This window comes from Stigmatopora argus, chromosome 4, assembly GCF_051989625.1.
Source record: "Stigmatopora argus isolate UIUO_Sarg chromosome 4, RoL_Sarg_1.0, whole genome shotgun sequence".
Lineage (NCBI taxonomy): Eukaryota > Metazoa > Chordata > Actinopteri > Syngnathiformes > Syngnathidae > Stigmatopora > Stigmatopora argus.
The window spans coordinates 13,639,777-13,658,067 of record NC_135390.1 but is presented as its reverse complement, the minus strand read 5'-3'; the positions used below and the strand labels follow the sequence as shown (position 1 = coordinate 13,658,067).

The 18,291-nt window shown below is 38.1% G+C and overlaps 2 protein-coding genes across 3 annotated transcripts; one reads left to right on the top strand and one right to left on the bottom strand.

The window, feature by feature from the left end:
• Window positions 1-518: 518 nt before the first annotated feature.
• Window positions 519-9,827, bottom strand: LOC144073540 (transcription factor E2F3-like). 2 transcript variants are annotated; one of them, XM_077599472.1, is made up of 8 exons: window positions 9,272-9,827; window positions 7,582-7,702; window positions 6,439-6,569; window positions 5,896-5,984; window positions 4,671-4,829; window positions 4,459-4,573; window positions 3,925-4,063; window positions 519-3,345 (listed from the first exon to the last, which is right to left on the bottom strand). In XM_077599472.1, exons 1-8 carry the CDS (start codon window positions 9,551-9,553, stop codon window positions 3,083-3,085), a joined length of 1,299 nt encoding a protein of 432 aa, XP_077455598.1. In that variant the 5' UTR covers window positions 9,554-9,827; the 3' UTR covers window positions 519-3,082. The 2 variants fall into 2 exon arrangements, with proteins under 2 accessions (XP_077455598.1, XP_077455599.1); XM_077599473.1 differs by lacking the exon at window positions 9,272-9,827 and adding an exon at window positions 8,941-9,120.
• A 759-nt stretch (window positions 9,828-10,586) lies between these two features.
• Window positions 10,587-17,950, top strand: mboat1 (membrane bound O-acyltransferase domain containing 1). Its single transcript, XM_077599540.1, has 13 exons — window positions 10,587-10,906; window positions 11,393-11,538; window positions 11,771-11,848; window positions 13,270-13,365; window positions 13,857-13,912; window positions 14,047-14,101; window positions 15,001-15,193; window positions 15,341-15,533; window positions 15,986-16,089; window positions 16,168-16,232; window positions 16,429-16,561; window positions 16,637-16,788; window positions 16,934-17,950. Exons 1-13 carry the CDS (start codon window positions 10,808-10,810, stop codon window positions 17,079-17,081), a joined length of 1,518 nt encoding a protein of 505 aa, XP_077455666.1. The 5' UTR covers window positions 10,587-10,807; the 3' UTR covers window positions 17,082-17,950.
• The last annotated feature ends 341 nt before the right edge of the window (window positions 17,951-18,291 follow it).

Here is an 18,291-nt window from a genome sequence, read left to right as displayed (position 1 = left end):
AATTATTTTTTAAATATAATGTATTATTTGTTTTTAATGGGCCCTTGTGAATGTGAATGTGTTTTAAGAGAGAATAACAATATGAGATGCATGAAACGATGCACATAGCCACGGTATATACAAAATATGATAAGGAAAGAGCCAGATTCATTTTGGCTAGGAGCCGCATGGCGGCTCAAGAGCCACATGCGGCTCAAGAGCCACATGCGGCTCAAGAGCCACATGCGGCTCAAGAGCCACATGCGGCTCAAGAGCCACATGTTTGCCACCCTTGCACTACACCATGTCTAACTGCAGACCACAATAAAATCAGCAAACATCACATCAGTGATTCATGCAACTATTACAGCATTTTCCCCGTATTCCAAACTACAGTAGTAATTTATTTTGACATTCTAAATTGCTTTATTTATTTTATGTTAAAATGCCCTGTAAGATACATAGTATGTTCTCAGTCTCAAAGGGCCTCATAAATCCACAGCTAAGAACTCAACAAAACACACACCGTGGTTTTTAAATTCTTGTTCAGTTATATTTCCTTTATTCAAAATTTCAATTACAAAGTCTGACAGTACAAAAGGAGAAAATCCCATTTCACCCCCCCCCCAAACATTTACATTCCCAATTCCTCATTGAACAGATGTTAAACATATAAACACTCATCAAAAGATAAACACTAACATTAGACATCACACCAAGAACCGTTTACCCAAATTGTAAAAAGCTAACTTTCCTATTTCAGCTTTTTGCTCCTTATTCATTAGATACAGGCAGCATTTATATATTTTCTTCGTACATTTTATATTTGCCTTAACCAAGTACTTTAGTTTGAAACAATTAATTTGCAGGACCAAGAACATGAGTGCTGTTTCAAATTTTCCCAATTATTTATAAGCAAATGGCATTTTAGAAACTCATGTAAATGTAATTTTTCCAATAACCAGATTTCAAACACAGAAAAGCAGCTGTAACATTGTGAGCTGCTATAGCAAATTTGAGATCGTACAAAATGGCGTATTAAGGGCACCGTGAAAAGAAAAACATAATAAGCTGAGGGGAAAAAAATGTACTATTCCAGATGAAGTTAGAATTTGATCATCTTACGATAAAGATATTGACAAAAAAAAATTGTTCCAAGAATAAACCTTGTGGAAAGGCAACATTTTACTCTGCCAAACAATCAGGTTATATAGTAAATTGAAATATTTAATGTCAAATTTATAGATAAACCAAACTAAATCAGACATTTCATTCTGTGCTGCTACATAAAAACTGGATGATTTTTTTTCCTTTTTTTTGCTATTCTGTGAAAGTTATCTTGTAGTATGTTTGTGATGAACGATCTTTAGTGTGGCCATAAAATTCAAACATAATTTCCTACTTAAAACTGAGAAATAAATGCGTAAATTGTCTTATGAAGCAATTATGGTAATCGTAATCTGAAAAGTTTGGGTGTGGGAAATGACAGGTAACTGAAGACTCAACCTAAAATATTTTTTTTGAATGAAAGAAAAGTCCCAAAAGTTTAAAAAAAAACTGACACACAGTGTCACAGAGGCAAAGCTAGACACTTCAGCAGTGGACAGAAGTCACTGATCATAGTCCAGTGGAGACCATCATGTCTTGTAATAGCCTTTGAAAATGCTCACAGTGAGGGAGAGTGAGTGACTGGACACAAATTGGGTTGACTAATGATCACTGCAACAATTGTGTCCTTACCAATCAAAGTACTGTGTATATAAACATGTGGCTTAAGTGATATAGGTGTATGAGATCTCTACTGCTAATTTCAAGGTTTCCTCAATGACAAAATAAGCTACGGTGACATTTAGACATGCCCAACTTTAACTGTAATGTCATACATTTAGCCAGAGGAAGCCAATGGTACCTTGTGCATCAACCATTTTTATAAAAACAACCCATTTACACGTCATACTCTTGAGCAAGCAAGATTTAACGTAAACATACACAATTGCACAAACACACTATCAGGTTGGGGGGAAACTAAAACTAACAGCAGCAATATAACCTGCAGCTGCAGGTTTTCCAGGCTTCAGATCGAGACAAGACAATTGTGTTCTATTTAATTCTAAACGTCTGCCAGAAATTCTTGCTTAAAGCACTAAATCCCTGCTTAATCACCTGGTATTCAGAGAGTAGTTATAGTTATAACTTTAGTTTTATCATCAGATTTCATCAAATATAATGAGCCAATGTGAACGAGAAGTAGCACACTACCACCACCGGCATTCTAATTTGAAATTTTACATATCTAGATCAATACTGAGATAGTCGAAATTCAACATGGTTGCTTTACTGGATGACCACCATTTTTTTCTGGTTAATTATAACTGTTTTAAAATTTACATCACACCCTAAACTATTCACCTAATTTGTGTTTCAGGTGTGCAGAAGACCCCAAGTCGGTCAAGTGAAGTGGAGCGGTCATTGTGCCCCAGTTACAGTTTAATACTATACCGTGACTGAGACTCAAAGCAATGGGGCATGGTGTGTTATATCTTAAATCTATTAAATACAGTAAATTTCAGCTCATAGTAGGCCAGATTTGACTAATATATTAAAGTGCGACAGCTGTTAAAGGGCTGTCATAAAAAGAAATAAGACATTTAAGGCATAGAAATGTCTTTGGTACCGAAGAATTGTTGAAATATCATAATTTTGATAATAATTGTATGTTGTTGAGCCCATTCAGTCTATTTTATTAAACTCTAGCTTCAGTTCACAAGCCAAGTGGTGTCTTCTATTCGTGCAGGTCTGAACACATACTGCAATGTGTTTTTGTTTGTTTGTTTGTTTAAAAAAAAAGCTGATATTTGTCTTTAGGCAATTGAAATATCTAATCACCTGTAAGCTTCACTGGAGTCCTCCCAGAGCCTGAGAAGAAAAATCTTCACCTGAATTATGTGTGACACCATGAGTAAACATGGCATTTTGTCTGCTAGGGGATTGGAAGGAAAAATAGCCCTTTTTCTTGTATCTAGAATTGGATTATACTGACTAGAAAGTCACAGGCCTCCAAACTTACTCAAATGCACTTGACCAAAATCTGGATCAGCTAGCGCTAGCTACACAGGAGATCATCCAAACCAAGTGAAGGCAACCTATCAAAGTCACAGGTGTCAAACAAGTCGCTGATTCCCTGGTCGTCTCCCAATCCTAAAAGATAGTTGTCTTGATCCAGGATAGGGGGTCCCAGGTTCAAGAAAGGCCCCAGGGATGAAGGCATCTGGTCTTCCGTATGCTGTAGAAGACTTGTGAATTGGGATGAGATTGGCGAGAGAGAATTGACGGATACAGCGGTAGCGGCACCAGGAGACGTGGAATCTGTATCGGACAGAGATGATCAGTTATTCTTCATTTATATTTATTAGTTTGACTAAGTCAAGCAGCAAAAAAAGTGATCGTGTCACCAAAAAGATTTGTGTTGGAAAATACTTCTTGCCATCTGGGAAACCAAACAAATCTGCTAGATGAGCTTCTATGTCTGTGATATAATTGAGTTTTAGACCATTATTGAGTGCAAACCTTAGATTTAAAAAAGGCCCTATTTTACTAAATAGAAAAATGAGCTAAATCAACACTTAAATTTTTATAGTAACCATAATCTTGGTCAGGTGCATTAACCTTATGTGGAAAAGGCAACACTAGAATAATAATAATCGGACATAGGCCCTGTCGTCATTATCAACAACAAAAAAGCCTACTTGTCATCACACCCAGAAACTGCGTGTGACAAAATTGGTGGTGCTTCTCCATAAGCTGCGTTTACTCGGCAAAAGACCTAAATAAGTGATAGTTACAGAATCTCGTCTTGCAATGAAATGAAATGCAGCTACTTCAGTGAACTAAGATAACTTATATCTTAATACAATTTAAAAAATCATGATTTTTTTTAGAGCAAACCTTGAAAGACTTTGAGAAAAGGTGAGTTCCCATTGATGTCCATGCTCCCATTTTTCACCGGACTACTGTGGTCGTTTACATCTGGACATAACAGAACCTCTAAAGGCCCTTTGGTGCTGGTCAAGTGGATGGAGAGACCCTGAGGAAAGAATGATTAACTTTACAAAGACTTTACGTAATGCAACTGTAGAAAAAAAATAGCAGGTACCATCAACTATTGACCAAAATTCCAACAAGTGCAGTTTTTGGAAACTAAAATCCAACGTTTAAGGGCATTCATTAAGTGGGAGAAAGATCCTACGTTAATAAATTTTCATAAAAATCGGAAGGGAAGTCATGATACAGACTTGTGATCAGGCCCGAATTTTTTTTTTAGACGAACATCACATTAGTTGGTCAAGTATTTACATACACATAAAGGTGGAGAATATTCTAACATGTAGAAATGCAGTAGGGTGGATTTTTCATAGACGCTAAAAATGTTGCATATTTTGAATTTACCAAAGAATAGCATCTTAAACGGAACTAACGTACCTCCTCAGGATCTAATACTTCTAGTTTCGTGTCCTTGGGTGCTTTGACAACAATAACAGTTTGATCCTGAAGGTTTCCCAGTTGATTCATGTCTTCACATGTCACGTATGCATATGTGCAAATGGTCAAAGAAACACCTTTGTATAAAATGTTAGAATATGATTTGGACAATTATAATATTGAAAGCAAAATGAGAGTGATGTGAAGGATATTTCTCGTTGCTTGGCGACTCGCTCATGTGCTTCGCATCCAGGGTGCATCTCTGGATGAGTTGATCAAGTTTCTGCTCTTCTTCGGCCAGCGCGGAAACCTCTGCCGTCAGTCTTTGTCTCTGGTTCAGTGATCCCTCAACTTCCAACAGACTGCAGCCCCTGTCAGCATAAAATGATTAAAAACACATTATCCTCAGTAACAGTGAAGGGAAAAAGTATTTCACCCCCCAGAACACACCGAGATGGCTTTTTTTTTTACAGATACTGTGCCATTTTCATTCCAATGAAAAAAAGTTAAATCATTAGACTCATCAGTCCAAGAATGGTTACCCAAAAGTGTTGAGGATCATCAAGATGATTTTGACAAATGGGAGATGAGCCTTCATGTTCTTTTTGACTACAATAGCTTTCAACTGGGAACTCTCATGTATGCCATTTTTATTCAGTGTCATCTGTATGGTACAATAGTTAACACTGACCTCAATTATAGGTAGTAAGGCCTGCAGTTCTTTGGGTGTCATGCTAATTTCTTTTGTAAATGTTGGATGAGTCATTGTTGCACTGTTGAAGCAATTTTATTCATCTACTCCAAGATTTTTTTTTGTCTTTTGGCAATAGAAATATCACATTAGTGATGTCATTAATTGAAATATTGTGTTTTTGCAAACTTGCCACTGATCCCAGTATTTTCTATTTCCGTGGGACAGTGGTTCTCTAGAACACCAAGTCTTGGAAGTGACTTTGTGATCTTTTCAACACAGAAAGATTTCAATTATTAATTCACTAATTTCTTGATGTTTGTTCTTGAGCTTCTCACATTTTATTTAAGAGATTTAATTAAACAAATGTGTTGGCAAAAAAGAGTGTGTTGCAAGTAACATTAAACTCAAGAATTGACAAAATTGTGGCTATTACCAGTTAGTTACTTTACGATTTAAAACACGAGGGCAATTACTTTTTCACATAAGGCCAGATAGGTTGGCATTTTTTTTTACCCACAATAAATAAAATTATGATAATATAAAAACTGCATTTTATATTTCATTGGGTTGTCTCTGTATGATAGTAAAATTGGTTTGATTAACTGGAGCCTTTTGTGTCATAAATATGGCAAAAGAAATATAATTCAAGAAGGGGTTAAATACTTTTACTTTCATGGCATTGCATCTTGTTAAATATACACAGGGTAATGATACATGGTTAAAAACATGGTATGGTGTCTTACATCCATTGAATGTTGTTTTTTGATTTCTTCTTGATGAGGTGAATGCCCTCTAACACGTTAGTGATGTCATATAGCCTTCTTTTCTGGACCTAAAACCAGGGGGGGAAAAAACTTACTCGGACACTTGGTAGGGTTGACTTAATGACACAGCTATCTATTCCTGGCAACCATATTGGGAACACAAGTAAAACAAAAGCAATTATTAAAAAATATGCATATTTAATGGTTGTTTATAGTTTGCACAAGTGTTGAACAAGCACTACAGCAGACTGAGGTGTTACTTTTTTTGACTAGGTAAGGGAGTAATTGAGGGCACAAAACTGCACATTATTTTTTGGGGAGATGCTAAGATGTAAGGTTTTAGATCTAATGCTATCCGTCGTTAAACGCTGTGCATGACATGGAATAATGTCTATTCCATTGAAGAATGCTTATTTTTTCCATATGCATCTATTGTTTTCAATACCCTTAGTGTGTTGGTTTGAAGAGAATGTACAATAAAGACAATCAGAATCTCCCTAATTTAAGAGGGAAGGCATGTACCTGTAAAGTTTCTGCAGCAAGGTTTAGGTCCAAAACTCCATCAACAGACTGGGCGAGCAAATCCACGAACTTCTTTGTTAGGAGTCCCAGAGAGGTGTCATACCGCGTTCTTTCTGGTGGTGACTTGGGTGCTAAAATGCAAGAGGAACATGTTAAAGACAATGTTCTTTAAAACTTGTCCAATTATACATGTTTCAGAGCTGCCAACCTCTGTTGACCCCATTTCAGGAGTACCCTTGTCCCATTTCCGGAGTATTTCCGGGGTGAGTGCAATTCATGCAAAATCGATATACAATGCAAAGAAAGGACAACTTATATCAAACTGTTATCATGTTTTTACATTAATTGAAATATCATGTTTTTGCAAACTATTAAAAAGGTACAGCATAGTGAAAATAAGTTTATCTTTGTATTTGGGTCCTTCTATGTGCATTTTAGAGTCAGTAATTCCACCATGTGTCACGCTGAAGTCGCACATGGATGTTGTTGCGGGGGGGTTGCTGGAGCCTTACCCAGCCGACATCGGGTGAAAGGCAGACTACACCCTATACCGGTCGCCAGTCAGCAGTAGGCTATTCAAAGAGACAAACCACCATATGCACTCAAAATGATACCGCCACCAGCAGGAATTGAGCCCACACGTGCCTGCACCAAAGTCAGGCGAGTGAGGTGGCCATGCATGTTATGCAAATGTCGGTCCTTTGGGAGACGACGTCAACATGGGATATTTCGTCAAATAAGAAGACAATGTTCTGCGAGTGTCTGGATTTCTTAATAATACTTACTTCCTTCCTTCCCTTATGGCGAAAACAAAACTGAAAATGTTACAGTGGAGTTGAATCAAGATGGCGGAAGGTGTAGCAATGGTGTGAATTTCGAGGCATTTAAATTGGAAATTTGGTACTTTTCCGAAATGGTTGCTTCAAAAAAAAGAAATTAAATGCCAATTTCTTTGGATTTCTAGAATTTAGGGAGGCTGTCCGGGGGTCCCGGATTTTGCGTGGCATTTCCGGGTAAACCCCCAAAATTCCGGGGAAGTTGGCAGCTCTGATGTTTAGACTTAAATGGTTCTTCTGGAGCAGCAAGTCTTCTCTTGTTAAGTCAACATGTAGATGAAATTACTTAGTATCTGAAAAATCTTACTTTTTGCTGTCTTTAAATGTGCTCCAATGGCTAATGTGGCAGTCCCTCTACCTCTTGCCGTCCTTGACGGTTCTGACTGGTACTGGTGGTCAGAATCATCGAGGGCTAGTCGCCTTTTGGCCTACAGGAAAGAGATGGAAAATATTTTCAGATGATAAGCTTTGAATTGTACAAAAAAAACCTCTGTAACTAATGAAACAAGGCATGAATGTGCAACAAAACAGTGGTGCGAATCTCATTTAACTTTAGCTTTAAAATCACTCCAATGCATATCAGTGTGTAAAATTTTAACTCAACACATGTATTGTAAGAGTGTTCTTAGATGTGTGGCTCAATTGTTGATTTATAGACAACTTCAAATCAAATCACAGGAATTAAAATCTTCCTTCTAGTAGCTTTATCCTACTCCGGATTGAAAGGGACCTGACTTATTTTCCTAACAAGGTGAAATTATTCATCATGTCATGTTTTGTTGCAAATAGTTACTTGCGCATCATCAAAAACTAAATTCTCAACAATTACAACCCCTTCTTCACCACTATCAACATTAAGCATGAGGAGTCTTAATGTATCAGCCAAACTTTTCTGGCTACAATTCCAGTAGTGTTTTGCAAATGGGGGAAAAAAGAACACTCCTTAGAGGGTCCATTACCCCTTTCCAAGTCTTGTATAGGACAAAAATTCAGTCGCACGTCAACACATACTGCACATTTTATTCATCCTTGTCAGGGAATCGTACTACGTCCCCTGTTGACAGTCTAAACGTCAGCCATTTTACACCAGCAAGGAGCTCCCCTCACCCCTTCTGCTCATGGTTCTGGCCTCGTATACACGAGTTTAGCTGGCAAAACGAACAGTATTTTTTACCCCTTTACAATGACCAAAACCTAAGGAGAAAAAAAGCTTAAGCGACCCCGAGTGATTTATGCAGGGTATAAGTAGACTAAATGCGCAAAGCAACAATGAATGCAACAAACTCAAGTTAAGGAAATGCATCATCATGTTGCACTTTCTTCGGTGGACTTTATAAATGTGCACTTGTTCAAACTTGTTAGTCTTTGCCGGAAAAGAAGGATTTCTCCCCGCCTCGATAAGATTGGCGCTAGCCATGACAGCTAACTCATTTTCATGCTTCATTCCAAGTTGCATCTCAATCGACGATTTGAAGCTTTCGATTGAGATCAAAACTGTGGTGAAGCCAAAGTGGCTTTAACAACGACAGAGTCGAGTAGAAAAGAAGTGTTAATGGCGAAAGGGGTAGAAGTGTACAATCGTGGAGCAAAAAAAGCCCGAATACCACCCCAACCCCCCAAATTTAAAGACTCCACTAGGCCATCGCTAAGGTTGCTCATCTCTTACCAATGTTTCCATCTGCCTGCGAGGCTGAAGCGAACTCAAAAGCATCACCAAGTGAGCCTAGCGAGCTATTCGCACACCCGTGGACGTGGTGTAAACATTAAGCCATTTATTAAAATAACCCATCTCTTATTCAGAGCCTCCTAAAAAGCAAGACGGGGTACTTGGACAACTTAGCTAGTGGTAAAGCTGGGTCGTGGGAGCGGCTAAGTGGTTAGCAGCTAGCTGGCAGAACAACAAGCTCGGCTAACCTTAGCGGGCTAGCCTTGTGTCGTGTTTTGAGCTTGTTAGTTACACACAAAATGCATTTCAATGTGCTGTATGGCATGATTACCGGCGGCCTTCCTAATGCGGGTCGATGTCCACTTCCATTTGCTGCAGCCTGTTGTGGGGTGGTGTAAATGTTGTTTATCGAGGGCTCGGATAAACATACATTTGAGGTCTGTGTTACGTTGCAAGGCGGTGGTGTAGTTATTATTTGGATATAAGTAGCGTTGGCTTGAGCTGGGTTTAAACGATCCGAGAGCGCTGTTAAAATGATATTATTGTCGAGATGTGAGCCCCCAACGCCTGTTAAAATCACTTTGTCCGGAGCCGAAGAGATCCCTCTTCTCATCTTGTTCTCGAATAGCCCCCTTTTCTTGTCTCGACACTTTCAAGCCGATCCGATTGCTAATCCACGCAATGGTTACAAAAATAATCAGACCGTAGCAAAGGTAAAAGTCTGAGTCATCGACTTTTGCAAAAGATTTGTCCTCGTGTATGTGCATTTAGGCAGATGCAATGGATTAAAAAGTAGCGCAACTCTCGTTTCCCCCGTCGAGAAATGGCTTCAGGAAACGGCCTGATGAATGAAGGGATACGGTTTACGCGCTCAAGAGCCCTCCCGCGAAACTCGGATTTCCCGGGAAGATTTTAAACTAAATTTGCATACCTGACGCTATTGGCTCATCGGTTGAAGATCCCCGCCTTTTACTTCCCGTTTCTGTCCAATGCTGTCAAGGGGGTTCGTGCGCCACGTGCTCATTGGCAGTTGTAAACAGGTGACGTCACTTACCACACGTGCTGTAATCCCCAACTCGAGGCGCTAGATGGAACCGGCATCTAACTATGCAAAACAGTATGTATAAATTGATGTCTTTTTTAAAAAGAAAAACCCATTTAAGATCCCATGAAAGAATGCATTTGAAATTTGCCGGACATTAAATGTCTGAGTTTAATCATTTAACGTTTCCTATTCGAACAAAATACCGACTTAGTGTGACAAATTCAACAATCAATGCAGAGCTAACCTATAAAACTATATGTCCGTCTGTCAACAAGGAAACGTGTAATTCCGCAAAAGTATGTACTTTTGCGTTGTTTTAACCGCAATATCGACATTTTAAAATAATTGTCATTTTTCTTTTTTTCCCAAGAGACTAAAAACGAAACAATTTCTTGAATGTTTCATATTTAATAATAAATTTCACTAATTGACTTTTAAAAAGTGACAAAGGTAATTATTTTTTGAGACAACGACGATACAATGGTCATGAAAATATGTATTTTACAAACAGTAACCACCACCCTGTGCAATTCCGGAAGAGTTGTGACTATTGTTTTGAAAGAAGGGCGGAAGTTGAGCTCATCTTCATTCACATGTCAAATTCCAACAATTCGACCAATAACGCAATTGCGTTGTGGTTGCTTTCTGAGGGGGAGACGGAAGAAGCAGGATACCGGGCGTGCTTAGTGTTAACTTCACCAACCTGGACTGGTTTGACTCGTCGCGGGACTTATTGTACGAACGATGGCTTTCAGTTGACAAAAAAAGTTTGTCTCCTTAAAGAATAAAGGCGAAAAGGACCAATTGATCTCGAGACACAAGATGTTTAAGATGGTCGATCACGTAAATGTTTTTTTCCAAAGCTCTGGTTCTCAGTGGCTGCTTCCCATCAGTGATTATTTTGGATTTCCTCTGGAAATGGTAAGAAAAATAATTACTACTTCCCTATAATCTTAACATGCGTGATTAGTACCGTATTGATCAGCTTCAAACCTTTATTGAGGCAAGACACTTATTTTACATTTGGCAAAATCTCATGGCACAACACCAAATGAAAGTGTAATAAAAGTATGCCTACTAAATGAGAAAGAAGTGTAAAAAAATGTCATGTTTGCAAAATGTGTTTCTTCAAAAAGTCTTGACCTTCATGCCACCTTTTTTGGTAGAATCAATCAATCAATCAATCCTTGGGAATAATTATGAAATTACCAGTCCTAGTAAAAATGACTAAAAACAAAGGATACAATCATCCGACTATTTAAAGAAGGTAAAAACAGCACAAAACACAATTTCTGAATCACTTAATGATTTTCCTCTCACAAATTTTGATATTTAGCAAGGTAAAGTGCATCTTCAATATCTTGGACAGCAGAATCTTCCCTAACCTGCTATATCTGTGCTACACAGGTGAACTTCTTGGCATGTCAGCTGTTTGCTCTACTGTCCGCCTTTTGGTTTCGTCTCTACCTCAGTCCTTGTCACAGCAACCCAGTGGTGAGGCACGCGGTAGCCACTCTGCTCGGCATCACCTTCCTCATCTACTGCTTTGGATGGTACAATATGAGGATCCTGCATAAAGCACTCATATAGTTCATTGCTAAAAGTCTGCATAACTTTATATGTTGCACTAGCCACAAAGAAGGTCATCTTATTAGCAAAAATTCAATGCAGTTGGCCTTTAAGTTCACAGCGTATAACTGGAAAAGCACGAGTATCAAGTTGATAGGGGAAGAAGTAATGTTGCCCTTTCACTGTAGTTCTTATCATACATGTCCATCTTTGCAGGTCGTCCACTCACTTCTTGGCTGTGGTTCTTGCAAACTATCTTATCATGACCCAGGCTGAGATCAACCATGTGCACAGGTAAAACTGTTTTCTTTTCCACATAGTTTTACTTTTAAATCCATTGCAATCTAAAAATGATCAGAAAATGAACAAATAGAAAAATCTCAATATAAAACATGAAAAAATGAGTGGGCCTCAAAAAATTGGGGCAGGTTGACGTGATCTATCCAGCCATTCAATGACGGCCAGTAAGTTAACTTTTTGGGGCAAAAATAAACTGGTCCCACCAATGTGAGATCTATTTGGCATGAATGTGAACCATGAATACAAATTAAGTTTGACACCCCTGCATTAGGGTCATTAGTGGGCTGGAGCTGAGATACACTCTGGTGTGACCTCCCAAACAAACCATTTACACTTGATCAAACTTATCTGTAAGAACCGTTTTGCACTCCACCATTATTTTCAACCAGCTAGTCGCTTCCTGGCCACATCTGCAGATCCTGCCTCTTTCCCCTGATTGGCTCGGTCTTTAATGGACCGCAAAGGCTGCAAGGGTTAGAGTAACTACTCTACCAAATATAGCAATTATAATTTGACTTTTTAGGTGGAGAGTTTCTCTCTGAGTGTGTAGATAGTTTCATTGTAAAACAAAATTTTATATTAATGAGGACGTCATGAAGAATTACAACTGTGAAGGTCTGGAATTTTCAGTTTTGACAGCCTAGATTGGTTTGATGATAGTCTGAACTCTTTTGTTTGTAACCAGCTATTTGGGTGTCTCGACCAGATTGACCAGTCTGCTGGGCAACAGTGACAAATGATTATGCAACCATTAAATGTCATAATAATGGCTTACTGTTTAATTGACTCAAAGCACATGTTGACCTTTTGAAATGAACCCTCATTTAAAAAACAGACAATTGAAAGCATGCCACCAATGTAACACATGAACAGTGAAATCAGAACACTAAAAAATAAAAAAATGAAATTTAATTTATAAACGTGTATATGTCTTTAAAATGACATGTTCCACATTTCGCAGCACCAGTTCCTAAATTACGGTTTTTACTTTTTTTGTGCTATTTATCATATTTTAGGAATGACACTAGACAGGTCTGGTCAGTTTATTCATCTTTTTTAAATAAATAATTACACAAAGTAGAGCACAGCAGACAGAGTTTTGTTGTTAATTAGTTTAAGAGCTGTGTAAACTAAAAATGTCCCAATTTAAACCAGGTCTATTCCACATTGGGAATTCAAAATACATAAATTAAGTGCACACTTCCCGAAAATTAGACATTACCTCAGAGCATAGATTACATTACCTGATAATCTTGAGGGTTGGTACACTTTGTAGCAGGTTTTGCCCATATCAGTTTACAGAAAAATAAGTTTGTGTAGGATTGATTCAGTGTATATCCAAACTCTGGCTCATATTGATTTATTTATTTTTTTATTTTTTTATTTCACAAGAACATTAACATTTTCTGTCTAAGATATTCCATGGTGATGGCAATGGGATATCTGACTGTGTGCCAAGTCAGCAGACTCGTCATCTTTAAATATGGAATACTGTCTACTGACTTCTCCGGGTGAGAAAACTGCTTTGCCACACTTTTTAGCCTGGTAACCCATTAGTAATTTTGTTTCACTTGTTATCTGTTCACTTTTCTGCAATGTGCTCTGAATGCTTACACAGTTACCAGTGACACAGCCTTTAGTAAATACAGTACTGCTGATTAAAAAGAAGTGTGTTTCTTAGGAGGGGGAGTTATTCTGTGACATTGTCTAAGCAGATTGAGTTCACACTGTCCTCCAGAAAATGGTACTTTGTTAGAAAACATCCACAGAAAAGCTAACTTTTTCAAGTTAAGTAAGGTCACCAATAGAAGCTCAAGAAATTCAAGTCTAGTCATGACTAGTCGCAAGTCCATCAATACAATCTTACTCAGCCAAATATTCGCAGGATCGCTACTTTTTATTTATATTTATTTATTTATTAATATAAGTGTCAACACTGAATCCAGGAAATCACGTTATTTTTCTATCCAGTTCGCAATATAATATAGTATTTTCTGCTTAGGCCGCTGATGATAATGACCCAGAAGATTACCTCACTTGCATTCCAGCTCCATGACGGTAAAAAATGCACACACTTACGTACACAACTTCAATGTGTTGGGAGCTAAAATAAAACAACTGGTTGATTGTATTATGTTGAAAAGTGTTAAGTTTTATACATTACTGTTATACATAACAGTTTTTAATTTCAGGTATGTGTAAGAAAGCAGAAGAACTGACCTCAGAACAGAAGCTGCTGGCGCTAAAGTAAGTTTGCATTGGTGAATGGCGCTGCATATGAAGAGTAAATCTTTATTGTAAAATGGTGCCAGTCAAGATCAGAATCTTGATGGAAAGGAGGTAAGGTTGTTATGTGCTCACAATATCTTCAAAACCTTTCTGACAGTAAACAATTTAGCATTCAAACAAGTCAGTTGCATTAGAGGTAAACCCTTGCAAGAAAGCCACTCTTAAACATGATGAATTAATCCACAATATAAGTGAAATGTTAGAAAAGAACATTTCTATTTCTGACGTGCAACAATCCCAGCTTTTTCATTCTAATCCCAATTGGAGTTGCAGGTATAAAGCAGACCCAAAACATCCTTGCATTTGATTGAATATAGCTTTTCAAATTAATTTCTGAAAAATCACCTTATTTTACGAATGAATCACTCTCTCTCTCCCTTTAGCTAAGAAGCACAAGGACCAGGACATGCAGCTACGGTGAATAGTTTGTTCATGTAAATAGCATGCTGGCGAGTTAGAAAATTTGAATCATTTTGCATGCAAAAGATTACACTCCAATAGATTAAACATGTTCAAATTAAGCATACAGACATGTTGATTATTATCCTGTATATATATACTGACATGATTACGGGACATCATTACAATAAGTCATTTAATGTAAACTATCATTTTGCATTCCTTAAAAAAACACGCTTGTGTAGCTGAACTTCCAGAGAGTGCCTCTAGAACTCATACCACTTTCAATTAACATCAATCATGTTTGATTGTGTTAAAATAAGATGACTAAATTTGCTTTTTTTTTATAAAATAGAAAAAATCTTTTGTTTTTAGCACATTTTTATCCAAAGTGGTCCCATTGTTGTTACCCACATTATGTATTTATTTATTTTCCCCTTTCTTTTGTCAATGTGCAGTGTAAGACCTTCTCTCGTGGAGTACCTAAGTTACAATCTTAACTTCCTGAGCGTGTTGGTGGGCCCCTTCAATAACTACAAGGACTACATCAACTTCATTGAGGGCACACACGTTAGCAGCAGACTCAGACGACAGTCCAGCACGTGTAATGGACACAATGTCTACTACAAAATTCAACATCCTTCACCCTTGGTATGATTCTACATTGAACAATTCTACAATGTAGTATATCAATAGATGTTTTCATACACTATACACACTTTAATTGCCTAGCTCTAAAACAGTTTATCTTATCTTTTCATTTTGTCGGTATGTGTGTTGCGTTGATCATCTCCACAGAGTGCAGTGTGGAAAAAATTGTTGGTGTGCTCTGGCTGCATGCTCTTCTTTTTCATCGTCACACGATCCTTGCCGATATTGTACAACGTCAATCCTCACTTTGTCAGCCACGCCCCTTTCATCACGCGGCTCACCTACAGTCTCCTCTCCATGCAAGCTGCAAGACCCAAATTCTACTTTGCTTGGACACTAGGTAAGCTACACATTTTCGAAAATGTAACCTCTTAACTTACACGTAGAAACTTGACTTATGACTGGAAGTTTTATTGTGAGTAGGTAGAACAGGGGTGTCAGACTCGGGTTGGTTCGAGGGCCGCCACTTTGTGAGGTAGAATAACTGAATTTCGTTGATGGCAATTTAGAGGGTCCAATCAGCCTACCAGGCATGTCTTTGGAATGTGGGAGGAAACGGGAGTACCTGGAGAAAACCCACGCAGGCCCGGAGAGAACATGCAAACTGCACACAAGTTGACTGACCTGGATTTAAACCCAGGTCCCACACTGAGGCTGACGCGCTAACCACTTATTCGCCGGGCCGCCCCTGGTGGAATTTCAGATGCTGAAATGCTTGAAATTATGTACACCTTTCACATTATCAGGCATGGGTGTGTTTTGGAAGATTAAATCTTCTATTTGTCATGTCAGGTGATGCTATCAACAACGCTGCCGGTTTTGGTTTCGAAGGCCTGGATGAAAATGGAAAAGCTTCCTGGAACCTCATCAGTAATTTAAACATCATTGGCATTGAGGTACCATCAATGCTCTCCACTTTGCAGTTCATGCCAACAAACTGAATAATAACTTAAGTACTCTATTGTCTTTTTCAGACAGCAACCAGCTACAAGACTTTCATAGACAACTGGAACATACAAACTGGAAAATGGCTCAAAACGTAACTGCGGTGAAACGTTGTTTATCACGTAGCATATGATTTACATGGCTGACATCTAAATTCAGACTGTAAAAATCCTTGAGAAAGGATTGCTTGAAAATTAGGCACCAACATCGTACAAATTGCCTTTGCATTTTTTTTCTTCATTTAAATACACTGTCCTGAACACACTGCCTTTTTTCCCACCACTCATCAGGGTGTGCTATGACCGAGTTCAGCGTCACCGCATAGCATTGACCTTCATTCTATCTGCCTTGTGGCACGGAGCTTACCCAGGATACTATTTCTCCTTTATCACTTCCATCCTGATCACACTGGTTGCACGAGCTGTGAGTTAAGTCCGTTTACACAAATATTCATAAAAGCTACCTGTGAATACATAACTGGCTATTTATTTCCAAAAGGTACGAAAATTGTTTCGGCACCATTTCCTCAGCTCCAGAGGCTTAAAGCTCGGTTATGACATCTTGACGTGGGTTTCCACTCAGTTGGCCATCAGCTACACTTTTATGCCCTTTCTACTCTTGGGAGTCGAGCCCACCATGGTGTATTACAGGTACTAATAATACATCATCAGCATTATAAGAGTGTTAATTCAAAAGAAAGAGCCGCAATATCTGTGCATAAATGTATCATTCCATGTTAAAAGATCTTTTTGGCGTAATTTCTTGTGATGCAAACACAGACTATTTTTATTCTAGGTCCATGTACTTCCATGTGCACATCATCAGCATCCTGGCAATGTTTGTACTGTATCCCAAACTCAAAAGCAAAGTCCCCTCTGGAGCTAAAAGGACCTCCGCTCAGTGTCTACAGGTCTACTGTAACAACAATGACAAAACAAGCTGAGCCATACTCCATATTCTCTTCCAAAATCTTCCAGACAAACCATTGAGTGGCAAGTATAGCAGTATTTATGTATTTATTGGAAGACAATTGCATCTTTGAGTGTCATTGTGTGCTCGGATTGTGCTGCCCAGACGGCTGACAGAAACAGGGTGGGATTCAGGCCAGCGCAGTGAGACTGTGAGGGCTAATATAAGGACAAATGGGCACACATGCCGGTCACAAATGCCACAAGACATACTCACATACAAATATGCACACTGTAGCTGTGAAGGCACACAAAGGTTGTAGTGTGACTGGAGCTGCTCCCACTGTTAACAGACACTCCCATGTGTTTAATTGTGTGCAAACAAGGGGTTGAGTGAGTATAAGTTAGTCTTACAAGCAAGTGAAACTATGTAAACTTTTATTGAAAGAAGTGACTCTCGATTTTTTTAAATATTTTTACGAGAAGTAAATTTTCAGTACACTGTTAAAATATTTTTATTGACATAAACGTAGTATTAAGGTTCATTTTATCCACTGGGGTAAACACATTAGTGCACATAAAAAGATAAATCTTTAATTCACAAATGTTTACACAGATTTGTTTAATAGTTGCAGAAAAAGGCTATTATTTATTTACCTATTGCCCGTTGCATACTAGAGGAGAAAAATATTGGTGATTTTGATAAGTTCTTTGTTTTTAGTCATTTTTTGAAATGAGTCAATGCACAATATGAACAATTGACCTCAATTTAATCAATTGTTGTTGTTTTTTTGCACAAGCTTGATTGTACTGTGAGTGAGTGAGTTCTATTATACTATTTTAGTGTATTAAACATGTTTTTATTGTGATCAATGTATTCAATAAAACTTGCAATTCTGAAAAATGGTCTAACCCTTGCCATCTATTTAAGGAAATATTGCAGTGGCTTTATAATATTGAGAAAAGGGATGAAAGTGAATCACCCTTGTTTACAAACATCTCGTTTTTAAGGTCTAGTTTAAATACATGTGCTCAGTTTATTGCAAGCATGCATAGTACTTAGTTTTATCAAACAGTTATCTAGAACCTTATAAAACACAAGATCAAAAGATGAGTACAGTAGGTCTGACAGGAAGTGTGGTGAGAAGCCTGCAGTCTTCTTTGCGTAAAACAATTGTAATGTTTAATGTGATACACGAGGGATTTATTGCAACATACTTGTCAGCTAACAGTATACTGAGCATC